Genomic DNA, 23,987 nt, shown 5'->3' with positions numbered 1-23,987 from the left:
TGCGCATCCTCCGGGACACTCTTATGTGTCATTGTAAGGGGGATAACTACGAATCAGATATCGGTCGACATCAAGCAGAAATTCTCTCCTAATTTTTGTAACTTCTACTTGCAGTTTCATTTGAGAGTAATCTGAGGCTAGTGCTACACAGTCTGGATGACTTATTTAACATGACGTCAATTGTGTAAGTAGCTTTATACAGTTTATGTAAACTTTCTATTTCCATTACTTAAATGGGTCTGATAGCTTCCGCACTAAAGGACGCACCATGCACACACAGATGATCATCAGTTTGTATATCACTCTATCGTATCAAACATATTTCAACATCAGGATATAATTCAACAATTAAGGCTTCCTGCAGTGTCGCCAAATTCATGGATGCAATATGTCTTAAAAGGGAACCATTTTTCAAATGAAATTTGTTCAGATAATAGGCATTGTTGATATTGATGCAATATGTCTCAAAAATGAACCATTTTTCAAATGAAATTTGTTCAGAGAATGCGCATTGTTGCTCTCAACATGCGTTGCTGACTTACGGAACACATCACTTTCAGATAAATGGGTGTTGTTAATTCGGTTTGGTAAAAGGGTTGCCTGTCCCCACGACGCGGAGAGGTGAGTGCTTGACCGCTAGTCGTCATCCGACTAAGATTGTTTGTTAAGGGAGATTCTTATTTTCTGCGCTGCGGACTGCATGCCGCCATTTCCAGCCACTCGTGACATCTATTGCTGCGGACTGCAAGCCGCCGTTTCCAGCCACACGTGACATCTATTGATCTGCCAGAAGCGACGCGCAGGTCGCAAAAGTCGTCAGTGTGGTTTAATTTCTTTCCAGATTAAAAGTTTTAAGATTACTCTTTAAAAATTGTTTCAAAGATTGAACTTTTGCGAGCAAATTATTTGTTCACTCTTTTTGTCATTGATAAAAGAGAATACTATATTAGTTACACAAAATCGGTGTCGTGGTTCGATACAATGTTTGCAAACCTTTGTGGTGTTTTTGTGTAACGGAGGCCATGATGATGACCGCCATGTGGGAGGGGGAAGGGAGATGGTGTGTGTGTGGAGGGGTATCAACGTGGAAGGAGGTAGATGATTGGAGACGAGGGGATGGAGGGACTGTGAGGGGGAAGGGGAGAACAGACAGGGGAAAAGTAACCACGACAGTATCAGTTTTACATATCCGACAGTATATCCTGTGTATGACGATATCGTGATGGATCGAAAGCATCTCAGGCTTACTACAGTGTCTGGCTATTGTGTCTGTTACACGTGTACGGTCGAAGTAGGCACTATCCCCAGCAGTCGGCTGCAACCTGAGGTGGATTTATTTAAGTTCGTGACACACTGACTACACGTATCGCGCAGACTACTAGTGTACGAGATTGTTACGAAGATAACGTTAGTTATCTGTTAGCGCTGCTTGAATGATAACGCGTGTTATCGATTAGTATTGCCTCAAACTACCATGGCAGGCCGCATTTAATTCTGAAACCCATGTTTCCGCATCCAGGAGTGTCTGCGGCTTGCAACGTCGAAACATCGACTTATCATTCTGGGCTTATTTTAAGTCAGGTTACAGAGCTTCGTCTACCTGACAGAAGCAGTGTCAAGAAGCGCCAAACGCATTATTCCACCACGCACCGATTGTAAGATAGGACTGTGTTAAAAACGAACATTATCGCCCTAGAGTGGTAACAAAAAGTCGATTATACTTATTTCCGGGGTGGAGTGGCTTGCTCAAAGGCAAGTACAGCCAGGTATTAGGTTCCCGTTAGCTTTCAGAATACATTTGAATAATTACTGGATCTGTTGCTGGTGGCTTGGAGGAGACAGACACAGATCACTGACTATTGATGTAGTGATGGATTCAGATCCCGGAGTGGGTTCTGTGTGTACAACCATATGCTGTCAAAGGCTCCGGAATTGTTCACTTCCAATTATCTTCCGCCGCCTAACAGCTGATAAATGACATAAACTACAAAGTGCACAAGCCACTTTGATCTGCAGTTTGGAAGAAAAACAAACACAGTTGACAGGATATGAAACTAATGCGCTCAACACAATTTGTACACCAAGAAGTTTCGTTGTGTGGCCACTACTAAACATATAATTGCAGCTATCAGCGCTGAGGCATCAAAGGTTTGCTGTTTGATGGAGAACAGGAGATTCATTTGTCAGTTCCCGGATATGCTACCAAGTCTTCTGCCTGTCAGTGGGCAGGGGCTGTTAACACACGGCAGGTCCATTTGGGAGTTTTTGTTTTGGTGCAAAGTAATCTTAGTATTTATATCGCAGTCTCACAAGTTAATGCAAATTTAATCAAGTAAATTTAAAACGTTAATCCAGGGGACTAACGAGTCCGGACGATCTGCTGAAAGAGATACCATACCATAGGGCATGCATTGCACCATGTGCCAGTCATGCGACGGTGGACCAGGTCACGATAAAACCTTGTCATGCCATCATGACTAAATGTTTATTCCAGACACTGACAGTTCCTGTCAACATTTCACAACATTTGGACGACAATGTCGGAGAACACGTGTTCCTGTTGCACAGACATTGTTTGATCATTGTTGTGAAACTTTCGAATGGTTTTATGATAGTCAAGTTCCAAATTTGACGAATCAGATCAAACGATGTCGTGTGTTTGTGATAGTTGTCTTCAGCAACCCACGCTAACTGTAAAGAGACTGTCGGAATGGAGTGGCCAGGGACGAAGACTTGATTGATGCATGCCATCGTATCCGAATTGCGTAGATCGCTTCATGATGTCAATCAGTGAATTGTCTGGTCCAGATTCGATTATTTACAGAACGTCGTCAGATCGCTAGACGATTGCTGACTACGTCGTTTTACAAGAAACAAACAAACAAACAAACATAAATTCTAGTAATATTTCTTATGTTTGCATGTGTTTGTGACCGTGGCCTCCTTTTCACGAACGTCAGGTAATATCAGGTATTTGATGATCGTGATTTCACATTTGTTATGATACAGTCGAAATCGTACAAGAGTCTGTTTTTAGCAGAGGATTCTTAATTCTGTTTTTCATATACCGTTCATATCATTTGTACCTGTGTTTTGCCTTACACTCAACAGATATTTGTGCGGATAATGGTCACTGGCCACATCGAGATGAGTTGGCTGCTGATCTGACCCTTTGTACGCAACTTTTTTTAAAGTAAATAGTGTATTTGCATAAATGAATGACAAGTAATTTCTTCTATGAAAATCATTTAAGATAAATACAGTATATGGAAATTGGAAGATGAAGTAATGGTTGAAATCAAAGTGGCTTAAACCTAACATCTAACGCAGGGCATGTCTGTTGCCAGAACGGTGACATTTCATTCATCCACACATGTTTGTCTGGTCGGTAGCATGCAGTGTATGTAATCAGGTCCATGTTTGTGACGGTATAAGGATAGTTTATATAAACGGCACGAACATACTGATGCATCAGGGACATTTTGTGGGACTGTGTGTAGACAGCTTGCTGGGCATGATAAGGGAGATCATATACATATGACACAGAACGCTTGTATAGGAACAAACAGCCTACACATAACACAGACCGCTTGTATAGGGACAAACAGCCTACACATAACACAGACCACTTGTATAGGGACAAACAGCCTACACATAACACAGACCACTTGTATAGGGACAAACAGCCTACACATAACACAGACCACTTGTATAGGGACAAACAGCCTACACTAGGGGTGTCACGATACACCAATCTCACGATACGATACGTATCACGATTTTATGGTCACGATACGATACGTATCGCGATACATAATTTTCGCGCCTTTTCATAGCATTACCTTACAGGCAACGTACGCGCTCGCTGATTGGTCCATCAAAATAGTCTAACCAATCACAAAAGCTGTTAGTTTCCAGCTTATTTTTTAAGTAAAGCTAGCTACATCTATTTATCGGAGCGATCTCGTATAATTTTACTATCAAGACTTCGAAGGAGATGGATATAGCATAAAAATTTGAATCGATAAAGTTTTAAAATAGGAATCGATACACGCAAGCATGTATCGAGTATCGTATCGTCAGTAAAAGTGTATCGATGTATCGATACATTCGCGTATCGCGACACCCCTAGCCTACACATAACACAGACCGCTTGTATAGGGACAAACAGCCTACACATAACACAGACCACTTGTACAGGGACAAACAGCCTACACATAACACAGACCGCTTGTATAGGAACAAACAGCCTACACATAACACAGACCGCTTGTATAGGAACAAACAACCTACACATAACATAGACCACTTGTATGGGGACAAACAGCCTACACATAACACAGACCACTTGTACAGGGACAAACAGCCTACACATAACACAGACCGTTTGTACAGGGACAAACTCCCTTGATATAACACAGACCGTTTGTAAAGGGACCAACTCCCTACATATAACACAGACCGTTTGTAATTGGACGAACTCCCTTGATATAACACAGACCGTTTGTATGGGGACCAACTCCCTTGATAGGGACCAACTCCCTTGTATAGGGACCAACTCCCTACATATAACACAGACCGTTTGTATAGGGACCAACTCCCTACATATAACACAGAACGTTTGTATAGGGACCAACTCCCTACATATAACACAGACCGTTTGTATAGGGACAAACAGCCTACACATAACACAGACCACTTGTATAGGGAAAATCATTTAAGATAAATACAGTATATGGAAATTGGAAGATGAAGTAATGGTTGAAATCAAAGTGGCTTAAACCTAACATCTAACGCAGGGCATGTCTGTTGCCAGAACGGTGACATTTCATTCATCCACACATGTTTGTCTGGTCGGTAGCATGCAGTGTATGTAATCAGGTCCATGTTTGTGACGGTATAAGGATAGTTTATATAAACGGCACGAACATACTGATGCATCAGGGACATTTTGTGGGACTGTGTGTAGACAGCTTGCTGGGCATGATAAGGGAGATCATACACATATGACACAGAACGCTTGTATAGGAACAAACAGCCTACACATAACACAGACCGCTTGTATAGGGACAAACAGCCTACACATAACACAGACCACTTGTATAGGGACAAACAGCCTACACATAACACAGACCACTTGTATAGGGACAAACAGCCTACACATAACACAGACCACTTGTATAGGGACAAACAGCCTACACATAACACAGACCGCTTGTATAGGGACAAACAGCCTACACATAACACAGACCGCTTGTACAGGGACAAACAGCCTACACATAACACAGACCGCTTGTATAGGAACAAACAGCCTATACATAACACAGACCGCTTGTATAGGAACAAACAACCTACACATAACATAGACCACTTGTATAGGGACAAACAGCCTACACATAACACAGACCACTTGTACAGGGACAAACAGCCTACACATAACACAGACCGTTTGTACAGGGACAAACTCCCTTGATATAACACAGACCGTTTGTAAAGGGACCAACTCCCTACATATAACACAGACCGTTTGTAATTGGACGAACTCCCTTGATATAACACAGACCGTTTGTATAGGGACCAACTCCCTTGATATAACACGGACCGTTTGTATAGGGACCAACTCCCTACATATAACACAGACCGTTTGTATAGGGACCAACTCCCTACATATAACACAGACCGTTTGTATAGGGACCAACTCCCTACATATAACACAGACCGTTTGTATAGGGACCAACTCCCTACATATAACACAGACCGTTTGTATAGGGACCAACTCCCTACATATAACACAGACCGTTTGTATAGGGACAAACAGCCTACACATAACACAGACCGTTTGTACAGGGACAAACAGCCTACACATAACACAGACCGTTTGTATAGGGACAAACTCCCTTGATATAACACAGACCGTTTGTATAGGGACCAACTCCTTACATATAACACAGACCTTTTGTATAGGGACCAACTCCCTACATATAACACAGACCGTTTGTATAGGGACGAACTCCCTACATATAACACAGACCGTTTGTATAGGGACCAACTCCCTACATATAACACATACCGTTTGTATAGGGACCAACTCCCTACATATAACACAAACCGTTTGTATAGGGACCAACTCCCTACATATAACACAGACCGTTTGTATAGGGACAACCTCCCTTGATATAACACACACCGTTTGTATAGGGACCAAATCCCTACATACAACACAGACCGTTTGTATAGGGACCAACTCACTTGATATAACACAGACCGTTTGTATAGGGACCAACTCCCTACATATAACACAGACCGTTTGTATAGGGACCAACTCACTTGATATAACACAGACCGTTTGTATAGGGACCAAATCCTACATACAACACAGACCGTTTGTGTGAGGACAAACTCCTACATACAACACAGACCGTTTGTGTAGGGACAAACTCCTACATACAACACAGACCGTTTGTGTAGGGACAAACTCCCTACATACAACACATACCGTTTGTATAGGGACCAACTCACTTGATATAACACAGACCGTTTGTATAGGGACCAAATCCCTACATACAACACAGACCGTTTGTGTAGGGACAAACTCCCTACATACAACACAGACCGTTTGTATAGGGACCAACTCCCTTGATATAACACACACCGTTTGTATAGGGACCAACTCCCTACATATAACACAAACCGTTTGTGTAGGGACCAACTCCCTACATATAACACATACCGTTTGTATAGGGACCAACTCACTTGATAAAACACAGACCGTTTGTATAGGGACCAACTCCCTACATATAACACATACCGTTTTTGTATAGGACCAAACTCCTTGATATAACACAGACCGTTTGTATAGGGACCAACTCCCTACATATAACACAGACCGTTTGTATAGGGACAAACTCCCTTGATATAACACAGACCGTTTGTATTCGGACCAACTCCCTACATATAACACAGACCGTTTGTATAGGGACCAACTCCTTACATATAACACAGACCTTTTGTATAGGGACCAACTCCCTACATATAACACAGACCGTTTGTATAGGGACCAACTCCTTACATATAACACAGACCTTTTGTATAGGGACCAACTCCCTACATATAACACAGACCGTTTGTATAGGGACGAACTCCCTACATATAACACAGACCGTTTGTATAGGGACCAACTCCCTACATATAACACATACCGTTTGTATAGGGACCAACTCCCTACATATAACACAAACCGTTTGTATAGGGACCAACTCCCTACATATAACACAGACCGTTTGTATAGGGACAACCTCCCTTGATATAACACACACCGTTTGTATAGGGACCAAATCCCTACATACAACACAGACCGTTTGTATAGGGACCAACTCACTTGATATAACACAGACCGTTTGTATAGGGACCAACTCCCTACATATAACACAGACCGTTTGTATAGGGACCAACTCACTTGATATAACACAGACCGTTTGTATAGGGACCAAATCCCTACATACAACACAGACCGTTTGTGTAGGGACAAACTCCCTACATACAACACAGACCGTTTGTGTAGGGACAAACTCCCTACATACAACACAGACCGTTTGTGTAGGGACAAACTCCATACATACAACACATACCGTTTGTATAGGGACCAACTCACTTGATATAACACAGACCGTTTGTATAGGGACCAAATCCCTACATACAACACAGACCGTTTGTGTAGGGACAAACTCCCTACATACAACACAGACCGTTTGTATAGGGACCAACTCCCTTGATATAACACACACCGTTTGTATAGGGACCAACTCCCTACATATAACACAAACCGTTTGTGTAGGGACCAACTCCCTACATATAACACATACCGTTTGTATAGGGACCAACTCACTTGATAAAACACAGACCGTTTGTATAGGGACCAACTCCCTACATATAACACAGACCGTTTGTATAGGGACCAACTCCCTTGATATAACACACACCGTTTGTATAGGGACCAACTCCCTACATATAACACAGACCGTTTGTATAGGGACCAACTCCCTTGATATAACACAGACCGTTTGTATAGGGACCAACTCCCTACATATAACACAGACCGTTTGTATAGGGACCAACTCCCTTGATATAACACAGACCGCTTGTATAGGGACCAACTCCCTACATATAACACAAACCGTTTGTATAGGGACCAACTCCCTACATATAACACAGACCGTTTGTATAGGGACCAACTCCCTACATATAACACACACCGTTTGTATAGGGACCAACTCCCTACATATAACACAGACCGTTTGTATAGGGACCAACTCCCTTGATATAACACACACCGTTTGTATAGGGACAACCTCCCTTGATATAACACAGACCGTTTGTATAGGGACCAACTCCCTACATATAACACAGACCGTTTGTAATTGGACGAACTCCCTTGATATAACACAGACCGTTTGTATAGGGACCAAATCCCTACATACAACACAGACCGTTTGTGTAGGGACAAACTCCCTACATACAACACAGACCGTTTGTATAGGGACCAACTCCCTTGATATAACACACACTGTTTGTATAGGGACCAACTCCCTACATATAACACAAACCGTTTGTGTAGGGACCAACTCCCTACATATAACACATACCGTTTGTATAGGGACCAACTCACTTGATAAAACACAGACCGTTTGTATAGGGACCAACTCCCTACATATAACACAGACCGTTTGTATAGGGACCAACTCCCTTGATATAACACACACCGTTTGTATAGGGACCAACTCCCTACATATAACACAGACCGTTTGTATAGGGACCAACTCCCTTGATATAACACAGACCGTTTGTATAGGGACCAACTCCCTACATATAACACAGACCGTTTGTATAGGGACCAACTCCCTTGATATAACACAGACCGCTTGTATAGGGACCAACTCCTACATATAACACAAACCGTTTGTATAGGGACCAACTCCCTACATATAACACAGACCGTTTGTATAGGGACCAACTCCCTACATATAACACACACCGTTTGTATAGGGACCAACTCCCTACATATAACACAGACCGTTTGTATAGGGACCAACTCCCTTGATATAACACACACCGTTTGTATAGGGACAACCTCCCTTGATATAACACAGACCGTTTGTATAGGGACCAACTCCCTACATATAACACAGACCGTTTGTAATTGGACGAACTCCCTTGATATAACACAGACCGTTTGTATAGGGACCAACTCCCTTGATATAACACGGACCGTTTGTATAGGGACCAACTCCCTACATATAACACAGACCGTTTGTATAGGGACCAACTCCCTACATATAACACAGACCGTTTGTATAGGGACCAACTCCCTACATATAACACAGACCGTTTGTATAGGGACCAACTCACTTGATATAACACAGACCGTTTGTATAGGGACCAACTCCCTACATATAACACAGACCGTTTGTATAGGGACCAACTCCCTACATATAACACAGACCGTTTGTACAGGGACCAACTCCCTACATATAACACACACCGTTTGTATAGGGACAAACAGCCTACGCATAACACAGACCACTTGTATAGGGAGAAACAGCCTACACATAACACAGACCGCTTGTATAGGGACAAACGGCCTATACATAACACAGACCACTTGTATAGGGACAAACAGCCTACACATAACACAGACCGTTTGTACAGGGACAAACAGCCTACACATAACACAGACCGTTTGTATAGGGACAAACTCCCTTGATATAACACAGACCGTTTGTATAGGGACCAACTCCCTACATATAACACAGACCGTTTGTTTAGGGACAAACTCCCTTGATATAACACAGACCGTTTGTATTCGGACCAACTCCCTACATATAACACAGACCGTTTGTATAGGGACCAACTGATATAACACACATAACACAGACCGTTTGTATAGGGACCAACTCCCTACATATAACACAGACCGTTTGTATAGGGACCAACTCCTTACATATAAACACAGACCTTTTGTATAGGACCAACTCCTACATATAACACAGACCGTTTGTATAGGGACCAACTCCCTACATATAACACAGACCGTTTGTATAGGGACCAACTCCCTACATATAACACATACCGTTTGTATAGGGACCAACTCCCTACATATAACACAAACCGTTTGTATAGGGACCAACTCCCTACATATAACACAGACCGTTTGTATAGGGACAACCTCCCTTGATATAACACAGACCGTTTGTATAGGGACCAACTCCCTATATACAACACAGACCGTTTGTATAGGGACCAACTCACTTGATATAACACACACCGTTTGTATAGGGACCAACTCCCTACATATAACACAGACCGTTTGTATAGGGACCAACTCCCTACATATAACACAGACCGTTTGTATAGGGACAAACGGCCTATACATAACACAGACCACTTGTATAGGGACAAACAGCCTACACATAACACAGACCGTTTGTACAGGGACAAACAGCCTACACATAACACAGACCGTTTGCATAGGGACAAACTCCCTTGATATAACACAGACCGTTTGTATAGGGACCAACTCCCTACATATAACACAGACCGTTTGTATAGGGACAAACTCCCTTGATATAACACAGACCGTTTGTATTCGGACCAACTCCCTACATATAACACAGACCGTTTGTATAGGGACCAACTCCTTACATATAACACAGACCTTTTGTATAGGGACCAACTCCCTACATATAACACAGACCGTTTGTATAGGGACCAACTCCTTACATATAACACAGACCTTTTGTATAGGGACCAACTCCCTACATATAACACAGACCGTTTGTATAGGGGCGAACTCCCTACATATAACACAGACCGTTTGTATAGGGACCAACTCCCTACATATAACACAGACCGTTTGTATAGGGACCAACTCCCTACATATAACACAAACCGTTTGTATAGGGACCAACTCCCTACATATAACACAGACCGTTTGTATAGGGACAACCTCCCTTGATATAACACAGACCGTTTGTATAGGGACCAACTCCCTACATACAACACAGACCGTTTGTATAGGGACCAACCCACTTGATATAACACAGACCGTTTGTATAGGGACCAACTCCCTACATATAACACAGACCGTTTGTATAGGGACCAACTCACTTGATATAACACAGACCGTTTGTATAGGGACCAAATCCCTACATACAACACAGACCGTTTGTGTAGGGACAAACTCCCTACATACAACACAGACCGTTTGTGTAGGGACAAACTCCCTACATACAACACATACCGTTTGTATAGGGACCAACTCACTTGATATAACACAGACCGTTTGTATAGGGACCAAATCCCTACATACAACACATACCGTTTGTATAGGGACAAACTCCCTACATACAACACAGACCGTTTGTATAGGGACCAACTCCCTTGATATAACACACACCGTTTGTATAGGGACCAACTCCCTACATACAACACAGACCGTTTGTATAGGGACCAACTCACTTGATATAACACACACCGTTTGTATAGGGACCAACTCCCTACATATAACACAGACCGTTTGTGTAGGGACCAACTCCCTACATATAACACAGACCGTTTGTATAGGGACCAACTCCCTACATATAACACAGACCGTTTGTATAGGGACCAACTCCCTACATATAACACAGACCGTTTGTATAGGGACCAACTCCCTTGATATAACACACACCGTTTGTATAGGGACCAACTCCCTACATATAACACAGACCGTTTGTATAGGGACAAACTCCCTACATATAACACAGACCGTTTGTATAGGGACCAACTCCCTTGATATAACACAGACCGTTTGTATAGGGACCAACTATACAACCACAGACCTACATATAACACAGACCGTTTGTATAGGGACCAACTCCTTGATATAACACGGACCGTTTGTATAGGGACCAACTCCCTACATATAACACAGACCGTTTGTATAGGGACCAACTCCCTTGATATAACACAGACCGCTTGTATAGGGACCAACTCCCTACATATAACACAAACCGTTTGTATAGGGACCAACTCCCTACATATAACACAGACCGTTTGTATAGGGACCAACTCCCTTGCATATAACACACACCGTTTGTATAGGGACCAACTCCCTACATATAACACAGACCGTTTGTATAGGGACCAACTCCCTTGATATAACACACACCTTTTGTATAGGGACAACCTCCCTTGATATAACACAGACCGTTTGTATAGGGACCAACTCCCTACATATAACACAGGTTCCCGAACACCACAATTTTATGTGCCTACATATGGATGGGTTGGTGCTTCCCTCATCAGCAATCTGTAAGTCGAAGTGAAACGTTTCACGTAGTTTGTGTTCAATTGATGCTTGTTTGCAAAATTGCATTTTTCGATTTTTTTTCTGAAATTCTGCTTCGAACGTTGATTTCTCAAATGAAGAAGCGATACTTTGTCGCTGTAGGCGAAGATAAGGTTGCAAATTATTCCTCTTTAAGTGCAATTGCTTGTCCGCACTTTGAATATAGGAACTAAGTGGTGCCGATGCCTAAAGAGGGGAACAAACACCTCATTCGGCGCGTTTTCACAATTCCACTGCAAGCTTGTTAGGTCGACGGGGCTAGCAATTGAACGAGTTAGTCTTCACTGGGTTTGTAGGGGTGAGATAGGGTTCTGACGCTCACTTAGGCTGATTGCAATTTGTCCCAGAAATGAGTTTACCTCATCAGAGGATTCCTTTAATCTGAGATAGATCCAGCTCACCATCGATCCGGGTCAGAAAATTAACACCTACCCCTATTTATTGCTTCTTTGGGCGACATTTGAGGGGAGGAGAGATGGTATCGTGGCTCTTGGCGCTGCTGGGAAAATTCCCATTCTGGATTTATCGTGGGTTTACAGACTGCGGCGCTGGGAAGCGACAACAGTGATAGGATCAAGCAATAAATTAGTCAAACATTGGTCTGAAGTTTGGATCCCATCTCCACCTCTTTAGTGGAGTAACGCGGCCGAAAACGACTGTACCATTGAAACTGAGCATAATGTTATAAAATACACAAAGAATCGGTTAACGTCTTGATTAGAAAACGCCCCCCATGTTCAGACGTTGGACACCGATGAAAAAATTGGTACAGTTAATACTGGAATAATGTAACTCAATATCAGATCAATCGCTTGATCTTCAGGGAATCTTCGAATTTTGAACGCAGGAAATATAACTTGTTTGGCCATTCCCCTCCATGTATTTAATTAAAAATAAAGCAATATTTTTGTATGTATGTATGTATGTATGTATGTATGTATGTATGTATGTATATATGTATGTATGTATGTATGTATGTATGTATGTGTGCGTGCGTGCGTGCGTGCGTGTGTGTGTGTGTATGTAGTAGTCATATATTATGCCTATCCAAAGGCAAGGTCAAATCAAGTATGCTTCGCTGAGCGATCATTCCATCAGCAAAATAATTACGATAAGCTTGGTTTTCAATAAGAAAACATCCCAAAAACATGACGCTGTCTCGTTAAATAATATAATTCAGTCAAGGTGTATTGTCTAGTCGTACCGTAAATCATAAACAAACAAACATGTCGTAATGAAGCACGTGGAGTAGTGTTTACGGAAACACAATGTTTATATTTTGTCCTGAAGGTCTTTTACCTTTAAAGTCACCATTACGTTGACAGTGTGGCTGTACAGTCATCCCCTTACACTGCAGGCTCATCCAAGACAATGTTTTCCAGTCCTGATTGGATTATTCCAACGTGGGAAACACGTTGTTATTACATTAACAGACTTATCTGAGCCCGTATTAACAGTACAGGTTGGCCTTCGCGGGAAGGTGCTTGTGTAGTGGAGGGAACACGGAACTGACACATGCCACGCGGTAGTGGCGGTTTGACAGGGTCCTGCCATATGTACTGTGCGGGAGGTTTCCTCAACCAGGTTGGCGGGGGTTTGAAGACGATGAAACCTCTTATGCTCCATTCCTCGGGGAGGTACTAAGTGACTCGCTTACTTTCTTCATACAAGACTGATAGGGATGACTTCAGTCGCTCCTTCCGTACCATTAACCATTAATGACCTTCGACGGTTGGTCATCTTGTCACGTGATCACGCGTGTGACGCTGATTCACGGTGACCTTTGTGGAGAGTTCAGACAGATATTAGCGTCATGTCTTGGTGTCAGCAAAACACTTCACCGTGCCGTCCTAATATGGAAATAGGTTGGAGTGTAGGATTAATTAACAAGGTAAACAAGATCTCCGTTTCCCGTCATATAAAACAAAAAGGTAGCTCGTGTGTATCATATTGTTGGAAGCCGTTGTCTATCGTGTAAGTACTGAAGAATGTTTGTAGAGTTCTGTGTATGTTCATGTGAAGCAATCTTACATCATATTTCCTGTGTAAAAGTTCATTGCACCGTAATATACAAAACTGACTTTGATGTTGTGTTTTCGTATATGGAGGTAAACATGTACAACCCCCATAGACGAAAAAATGTATAGTGAGATCTATATGAATTAACCAGTACACACCGATATGCTGGGGATTAATTTTATCTCAAGGCAACGATGCGAAATACAAGCGGGAAGCGCTAGCGGATGTGGCCTAAAATATTTTCGAAAAGTAGTCGTTAGTTTGTCAATTAAATGACAAGGGTGGAATAACTGTAATTTACGTCTGAATGTGTCATGACTTGAGTGTTGATTGTTGATTGTCATGCTGTCATGTATTACTCTGTGTTTCAGATGCCATGACAGTACGGTAACGGCTGGCTAGTCCTGCAGGTGCTGCTTCTGCCACAATGGATAACAACACTGGTGTGATGATGGATCCGGGAGGGTTCTTGTTGAACGGATCTCTGGGGCTGAACGTCTGTGGAACTGCTACACCTGATATGAACATGACAGCGTGTTTTTTTAACTATACTTCAAATATGTCCGAGTCCCAAGACAACACGAGTTTGGCCAACTCTGCGAACCAAGCTCATACTGCCCATCCAATGTGGCTGACTGTGATCCTGGGCCTCTTAGCCGGAACCATCAGCATTGTGACTATATTCGGTAATATTGTTGTGCTGCTTTCATTTGGCATTGAACGGAGTATACGACAACCTACGAATTATTTCCTTGCGTCCCTGGCGGTTTCAGATTTACTTATCGGAACGTTTTCTATGCCCCTGTTTACCCAGTACTTATTGTTGGACGGCTATTGGCCCCTGGGCCCATGGTTGTGTGACCTGTGGCTCTCGTTGGACTGGACAGTCTGCCTCACGTCGCAGTACACTGTGTTCCTCATCACAATGGATAGGTTCCTGTCAGTTAAAGTTCCAGCTAAGTACCGCAACTGGCGCACAGAACGGAAAGTGCTCGTCATGATCGCTGTCACGTGGATTTTGCCAACTGTAGTATTTTTCACGGCCGTAATTGGATGGCAGTATTTCGTACCCGAGGGAAGGACAGTGCAGCCCACAGAATGTGAGGTGCAGTTCATGAGTGACCCCCTCTTCACATTCTTGTTAACGATTGGATATTACTGGATTACGTTGGTGGTGATGTGCGTGCTGTATGCCGGTATTTATAGAGTAGCTCTAACATTGCAAAGAAAATCCGATGCTAAACACAAAAAACTGCAGTCAACCATGGAACTCGCTATAGAGCACACAGCGGCCAAGGCGACGGCGTCCAATAGTAGTGACAGCATTCCTCAAGCTACCAAAAAGGCCAAAAAGCAGACAGTAGCCAACAACAAGACAGCTGCTACCGGAACTGTCACTACAACTAGTTTTGTCAAGAGGAATAACTCCGAGAAAGATGAAGACAGGTCCAGCAGCCCAGCCTTTGCATCAGATGAAGAAAACAGTTCCAGTCAGGGAACAGCTCAAACTAGCAAGACGCCACTCACTGCCAACAGTAAGCCCCCGAAGATCCCCGACAAAGGCTTCATCAACAACGCGCTGCAACCTGACTCAAGTAAGACCAACAGGAAGTCTCCCCAAACGGACAGTGCTTATCCTGCACACATGCCTGACTCAAACTTTCTGGCACCAACTGCCCGAATGGACATTAGGTGCGACTTCATATCCGAGTTTGAATCAGGCACGCAGGTGACTGATATCGACAACCTGCTTTCGGCGTCGGCTAGTGAGATGGATCGTTCGTCTGTGCCTCTCATTCAGAACGACGTCCTCAAAGGCATTCGCTTCATTGATGAAAAGAGCTTCAGCAACCTGGCTGGGGATAATGTTAAGCTTCTATCCGAGTCGCAAGTTTCCGAAAACGTAAATGAAGATGGCGAAGGTAATTCGTCACCAATATGGCGTCGGCGGAATTCTCTGAATGGCGCAGAAACATGCCAGGTTGAGAGCATCCATGTCCGTGTTCCCTTGGCAACAGAAGATACGTTCGGAGAAAAGCAAGAAGAGCCAGTTGAACAGCCGGCAAGTGATGGTAACAATCTCCACCCTTATGACAACAAAGACAGTGCCGATGACCGCGGGATGCAGAGATTGACTGCTGGAGGAAGACGTAGAAGGAAGGACGGTCGTTTACAAACATTTGTCAAATCTGTGCGCTCACGAAACAGTCGGCGAAGGAACCGCCGCGAACGAAAGTCCAAATCTGAAAACAGAGCACGCAAAGCTCTGCGGACTATCACGCTCATCTTAGGCGCATTTGTAGTGTGTTGGACGCCCTACCATATCATGGCCTTTGTGATAGCTATAGCGGGCTGGGACGGTATCAACGCAAGGTTCTACAGTTTTACATACTGGCTGTGTTATCTCAACAGCCCGATCAACCCATTCTGCTATGCGTTTGCCAATGCCCAGTTCAAACGGACTTTCCTTAGGATATTCAAACTGGACTGGCATCGGACGTAACGCTCACTGTGCCACGTGTAGTTCATTGTTACATGTAACCGTAAACTGATCTGGATTCGTGTGATAGTATTCGACTAGTGTTGATCACGTGACCTGGCGGTGATGAATCCAGATCGACCGCATGAATGGAGCCTGCGGGCCAGGGTGTGAATGCATCGATGGAATGTATCGTGTTGTTAAGCCTATTTATAAAGTGATTATACAAAGCGTGTCATGTCAGATAGTCCAACGACCTGATCCACAGGGTGTTTCCTATAACTGCTCCCACTAAAGAAGTCTCATTGTAATTTGTTATAGTTTTATACGGCAACACTGGACATTACCACTGTACTTCCACAACGACAAGTTTGTAGAAATGCAATATTCGTATAATACATCGGACCCCATACGATGAACTCTGAGAGACGCCTACTTGGTACTAGAGTTCCCCGAGAAGGCTGGTTTGGAACCAGGCCATTATTCACTGTGGTATGTACAGAAAGAACCTTGGTCGTAATGGTCACGTGACTGGAACCCGGTAGCAAGGACAGTCTGGAATGGCGTAGAAGAGCTATGTCCCTTTGAATGAACCTGTGATTATCTGTTTATGTGATTTGTAGGCTGAACTGAGATGACTTATTGACCATGTATTTTATCAACAATGCGTTAAGTTTGAGTCTTCATTTTGTAGATATATATATATATTGTTTTGTTAATTGTTCATGGAAAAGTTTATACTTATATATATATATAAAAATACATTAAATATTAAGCAGTATGTATTGTTTCAGTAAAATGGAGATATTAAAAATCTATTTTCTATGGTTTTGTACAAAAGAACATACCTGTTTATATGAGTTAGAAAAATGTTCCAGAACAAGAGACGCATCGATAACCCCATTTGATTTACACGAAATGTCAATATTCAGAAAATTGTTTAATGCATATTTAGTAGATTCAGAAAAACACCGTCCTTCGAACTTCCTTAGTCTTGCCTCTCAGTACAACTTGTGCATCACCAAATGTCGGAGGCAGTGTCTTGTATTCTGTAGGAAATCCATGGTGGGGATACTTCGTGGACAACGCAGCGACGACTGCACAGCTTACAGGACTGCAGCATGCCTGTAATCGCTTGTTTAATCCATGGGATAGGAATGGCTATATTATTGTTTGTACAATCGAATGACTTCTATCCTAGCGTCCGCCCTCACAGGTTTCTACATCAACTCTGTCACATTACACCTGTCCATTAGCAACCAGAACAAACGTTATCCATATGCGAATTTGTTCTGTTCCAAATACAGCCGGCTCTTATTGTCTTCTAGTCGAGGTAAGCAGTTGGACCCTTACTAGCTTTCCGAGACGGAGGCCGTGACAAGACTTTCCACAGGTTCTGTCCAAACAGTGAAATCCCTTTAATCCACACGTCAGCGCTCTCTAAAACATACTGGTGGACACCTTGTTTAACAAGCCTTGGGTACAAATGTTCCTAATGGTCGGGGACTGTGTTGGCGGGCAGTATATCATTATGTAACCGTGGACGATAGGATGTGAGCCGGCTGTATTGAAGAACCTTTGTAAAGTGGAACTAATGGGCACATGTAATTAATGACCTAATTATTTTGTTAGTAATGACAGTGGCAGCCCGGTATGCTTGAGGCCAGTAGGCCAGGGATGTTGTGACAATGCAAGCTTTGGTGTCAGTACGATGCAGCTAGTTGCCAGTAGCCTGTCTAGCAGCCTGTCGGTAGCCAAATAGTGGGTCACGATGACAAGCTACAAGTTCGCAAGACGGGTTCCGATTCACTCAGTATACATGTAGTCAAGGGCCGTATGTCTACAGTTTCTCCCAGGCTTGAGAGAACCTTATATTCAGCGAAACAATTCCAAATTAACACAAATGAACAGTATTTAATTAATGATACGTTAAACGAAACCTATTCATTTAAAAACACGAAAAGGTATGATTTCAATCACCTGTAACTGCTTCCTTCCGGTATGGATGTTCTTCCTTGTTTCATTGTGACTGAAATCGCATTACATTACTTGAAATTCAAATTGATTTGTATAGATACAAAACGTCACTGTAAGACTTGTTTGATCTGCGGAACGTTTAAGTAGTTAACAGACCAACACACGGTCAGTCTGCCAGGTTCCTTCATAGGATGTTTCAAATATATCTAGGTGCCCGACATCAGAATAAAACCGGAAGCACCCGTTGAATCTACACTGTAACAAGCCCGGGAGAAGATGTGACTGAAACCCTTCCACTTTAATCTACACACGGCGCGTGTGCCTCCATGTCCGTTCTCTGTGTCCGCTTGTCCGCACAGGGGCTGTGTGACAACTGTCTGTACTCTATCCGTACTGCTAGTGGACCACTGTATGACCGCCATGTTTGTGACCTTGACGCGGTCTTCGCACCTGCTTCTGTTATTGTTCCCTCCTAGTCCTAACTAGTGTACTTCGTTTATGTATGAACATATGGCCGTCACTATAGTTTTGTATATTCACTATCATTTGAGATGCATTACTAAACACCTAATATAATCAAGGATCATTAGATACGTCATCACGAGGGCAGCAACTTGTGACGTAACGCCGTCGTCAAGTCGCTGCCGATGACGCTGTATCAACATGGTAAGTAATAGTCGTATTAACATGACCTTGCATCTGTCTGTTTAGGAAAGTATATGCCTTGTACTATCTGTCTGTATCATTAATATATACACATGTATGTTTATACACAAGGTATGTATTGTAATAAAAACTCGCATGAATTCAAGTATTAGGACAATGGCTTGTTTCTTCGTGAAAACGGCGCATAGCCTTGTTCTTGGCTGTTGTGCCCGAGTGGTGAGCATGGAAGAAAACTCAACATCTGTTTTATACCTTAAAGTCTGCAGAATCTTTTATATTTTTATAAATATGTGTCATCGGCGAGATTTGGAAGAAACTTTTCTTTGTTAAAGACGATCCTATAGGGACCAAACGTATCTTCTATGGAATTTTCTTAAAATTATATATACATATATATATATATATATGTATTTATATAATCGCCTCAATGTATCTTATACATGTTACATTTGAAAACAAATATTGTCATTGAATCGAGTCATCAACTCCTCGTCAGCGCGCCAAGTTTTATGAAGAACGAATTCTGTTGGTTCCAGAAACAACGCATATTTTTAGATAGCCACGAAATGACATATATGTGATATATCTTGAAACGTGCAATATCTGGTGTAACCGATTGGAACTACATTTGTGGTCGCTGTCTTATCACAAACACGTATCTGATAGCCTGTGCTGTGTAATGTACATTGGTAGTGAAACAGTCGGTGGCCCTGACCACAAATGTTGTTCCAACTCCAGCACGTTACTAGCCCCAAATGCTATACACCTAGGTTTGTGACTGTATTGCCGCTGTATATCCCTGTGATCGTTCTGTGCTGGGCTGACCTCGGCAACGTGGTCATCTGGACGTCAACGTACACGCTCAGTTACACGACGACGCTCCGTCCCAGCACTACACATAAAACAACTCACTGTCAATAGTCTTCTGTTGTTTGTTGGCCAGGTCAATCTCGGCCAGGAATTATCGTAGCAGCTCTTTCAAACTGAGACACATTAACTACTGCAGTCTATTCACACGACTGGTGACACCGTAGGGGTTGATACAGTGGGATATATTTCATAATGTAGTCACAGTGTCATGAGAGTGTTATCACAGCGTAGTCACAATGCAGTCACATTGTAGTCATAATCTATGTACAGTACATGATTATCAGAGAGTAACATTACCTCATTTGGTATGATGACATGATATGTTTTATGAGGATGACATTTATTAAGCTGTTGTTTGTTTGTAGATGTGTATGTGCATACCATATACTTTCATAACTTACGCAATCAAAACAAAAATCGGAGAGGTAGTTAAACATAAAAAAACAGGTGGCAGTGTTGAGAAGGGGTCCGATTCTTCATACCGGTAGCGTTTTTCAGTAATATCCCAGTGTATACACGTCGTGGCTCCTCGCAGTGGGGAATGGGGCTCTCCCGGGACAGACTTTGCTTAAATCAGGAGACAGCTGCACCGTTCACGGTGCAGTGACGTGCTCTCCTTATAGAAGGATATTGCTACAAAGAACGCCAGGGAATTATTCCGTTAAAGATACCACAGGACACTTTGTGTGATGTTTTTCAGTTTCAGTTTCAATACGTCTAAAGATTAATGATCGGTGATGCGCGACAACTCTCATGGTAACACGGGCGAAGGTGGGCATAGACCGGGACTGGTTGCTGAGTCGTGTGACCAGCGGATAATGCTGACTCATCAATCTACCCGAGACCAACATGGTGGTTGTGCTTTCCATCACATGTTTACTTGGTGAAAACAGCGGCCTAAAACACTTTCACCGAGGCTTACCAGCCAACTCATTGAGAAGAAGGTGCTAGGGACCTATTCTAATCGCGCTCACATGATACAAAGAGACATTTTAACCAATGGAATGCGAATCATCATTTGGACATATGCATTTCAACAATTAAAAATCGTTGCTCACCTCAAGCTATAGATACTGTGAACGAACGCTTTGCCTTCAAAATTGTAAAAAAAAATAGTCCTGAGGACCTTTTCAGACACACTCGAAGGAAAAGCTTCGGTCCCGTTTCGACCTGGGTTATAATTCTCAACTATGTCACTTTACGTCTACATAGACCTCGGTCAGCGTCCGGGTAACGAGGTACCCCGCGTAGTGGTAGGGGTAAGGGGAATAGTAGTAGTAATAGTAGTAGTAGTAATAGTAGTAATAGTAGTAGTAGAAGTAGTAGTAGTAACAGTAGTTGTAGTAGTAGTAGTAGTAGTAGTAATAGTAGTAGTAGTAGCAGTAGTAGTAGTAGCACTTTTGATCACTTAACCTTATTCAAAGGAAACATTGGGCTTAACGCCCCCCCCCCCACACACACACACACACACACACACACATACAACGAAGTGTAAGGAGGTTGCATAAACTGTGGACAGCAAGGGAATATACCAGTTAGACAATCAGATCAGTAACAAAGCCAGAGGCTATCGATGAACAAAACTATACCACAGAACTATGTCCGTTAAAAGATGGATAACACCAAGGAGACATCCATGTGTGCTACTGCTTCCAACCAAATGGGCCCTGGACCCAGCTGCTGAGTGTGCCGTGAATTACTTGTCCATACTCCTTAGTCATCCTCACCCAACACCCGCTGACTTGTATCTCTTCGTGGAACTCTAATCGCACCTGCGTGGTATAATCTCTTCCAGTAACAACGAACTAATTGCCATCAGACCTATATCGAGGAGACCAGAGAATACTTGTCTGGGGCAGGGATAACAAAGCTTGAGCTTCGAGGGACCAAGTGTATTGAAGTTAGAGTAGGTGATATCAAGACATAATGTGGGAAGAATGTTTTTGAAAGGATTTGCTTTTTTGATACCACACCTTTTTATTTAGTCTCGTATCTTTTGTATCGAAACTGCTGTACACTTACGTTATGAATGCCGAAAATGAAACAGACAAAGTTTAATGGCATTATATTTCAAATTTATGCCCAGCGAGTGAATTCTGTTTAACGCTGTAGTCACCAATATCTCAGGTACATGATGGTAGTCAGGACGTTATGGAGTGTGGACCAGATAATCCAGTGATCCTGTCTGGGCAACGATTACCGCCGTGGGGTAGACTGCCAATACCACTATATAACGTGCCTCTTTCGACGACCATGGTAACTATACAGTGATTCCCTGTAGCTATACCAGCAGGAGTATAGGGATTCTCTGTAACTATCAAGTGATTCCCTGAAGCTATACCAGCAGGAGTATAGGGTTCTCTGTAACTATATAACGATTCCCTGAAGCTATACCAGCAGGAGTATAGGGATTCTCTGTAACTATACAGTGAATCCCTGTAGCTATACCAGCAGGAGTATAGGGTTCTCTGTAACTATACAGTGATTCCCAGTAGGTATACCAGCAGGAGTATAGGGATTCTCTGTAACTATACAGTGATTCCCTGTAGCTATACCAGCAGGAGTATAGGGATTCTCTGTAACTATACAGTGATTCCCTGTAGCTATACCAGCAGGAGTATAGGGATTCTCTGTACCTATACAATGATTCCCTTTAGCTATACCAGGATGAGTATAGGGATTCTCTGTAACTATACAGTGATTCCCTGAAGCTATACCAGCAGGAGTATAGGGTTCTCTGTAACTATACAGTGATTCCCTGTAGCTATACCAGGATGAGTATAGGGATTCTCTGTAACTATACAATGATTCCCTTTAGCTATACCAGGAGTATAGGGATTCTCTGTAACTATATAATGATTCCCTGTAGCTATACCAGCAGGAGTATAGGGATTCTCTGTAACTATACAATGATTCCCTGTAGGTATACCAGGAGGAGTATAGGGGTCCTCTGTAACTATACAATGATTCCCTTTAGCTATACCAGGAGTATAGGGATTCTCTGTAACTATACAGTGATTCCCTGTAGCTATACCAGGAGGAGTATAGGGATTCTCTATAACTATACAATGATTCCCTTTAGCTATACCAGGAGTATAGGGATTCTCTGTAACTATACAGTGATTCCCTGTAGCTATACCAGCAGGAGTATAGGGATTTTCTGTAACTATACAATGATTCCCAGTAGGTATACCAGCAGGAGTATAGGGATTCTCTGTAACTATACAGTGATTCCCTGTAGCTATACCAGCAGGAGTATAGGGATTCTCTGTAACTATACAGTAGCTATACCAGGAGGAGTATAGGGATTCTCTGTAACTATACAGTGATTCCCTGTAGCTATACCAGCAGGAGTATAGGGATTCTCTGTAACTATACAGTGATTCCCTGTAGCTATACCAACAGGAGTATAGGGATTCTCTGTAACTATACAGTGATTCCCTTTAGCTATACCAGGAGTATAGGGATTCTCTGTAACTATACAGTGATTCCCTGTAGCTATACCAAGAGGAGTATAGGGATTCTCTATAACTATACAATGATTCCCTTTAGCTATACCAGGAGTATAGGGATTCTCTGTAACTATATAAT

General features: G+C 42.7%; 1 protein-coding gene across 3 annotated transcripts in view; it reads left to right on the top strand.

The window, feature by feature from the left end:
• Window positions 1–20,444, top strand: part of LOC124284924 (muscarinic acetylcholine receptor M1-like) — a 232,592-nt gene extending 212,148 nt beyond the window's left edge. For all 3 annotated transcript variants that reach the window (XM_046721054.1, XM_046721056.1, XM_046721055.1), the window contains one exon: window positions 14,776–20,444. In XM_046721054.1, the coding sequence (XP_046577010.1) occupies window positions 14,832–16,907 (2,076 nt within the window). In that variant the 5' untranslated portion in view covers window positions 14,776–14,831 and the 3' untranslated portion in view covers window positions 16,908–20,444. The remainder of the gene's footprint in view (window positions 1–14,775) is intronic.
• Window positions 20,445–23,987: the final 3,543 nt, after the last annotated feature.

This window comes from Haliotis rubra, unplaced genomic scaffold, assembly GCF_003918875.1.
Source record: "Haliotis rubra isolate DU_JTF1 unplaced genomic scaffold, ASM391887v1 Scf348, whole genome shotgun sequence".
Taxonomy (NCBI): Eukaryota; Metazoa; Mollusca; class Gastropoda; order Lepetellida; family Haliotidae; genus Haliotis; species Haliotis rubra.
Note: the sequence above shows the minus strand (reverse complement) of the source record. Positions and strands in the feature narration are given on the sequence as shown.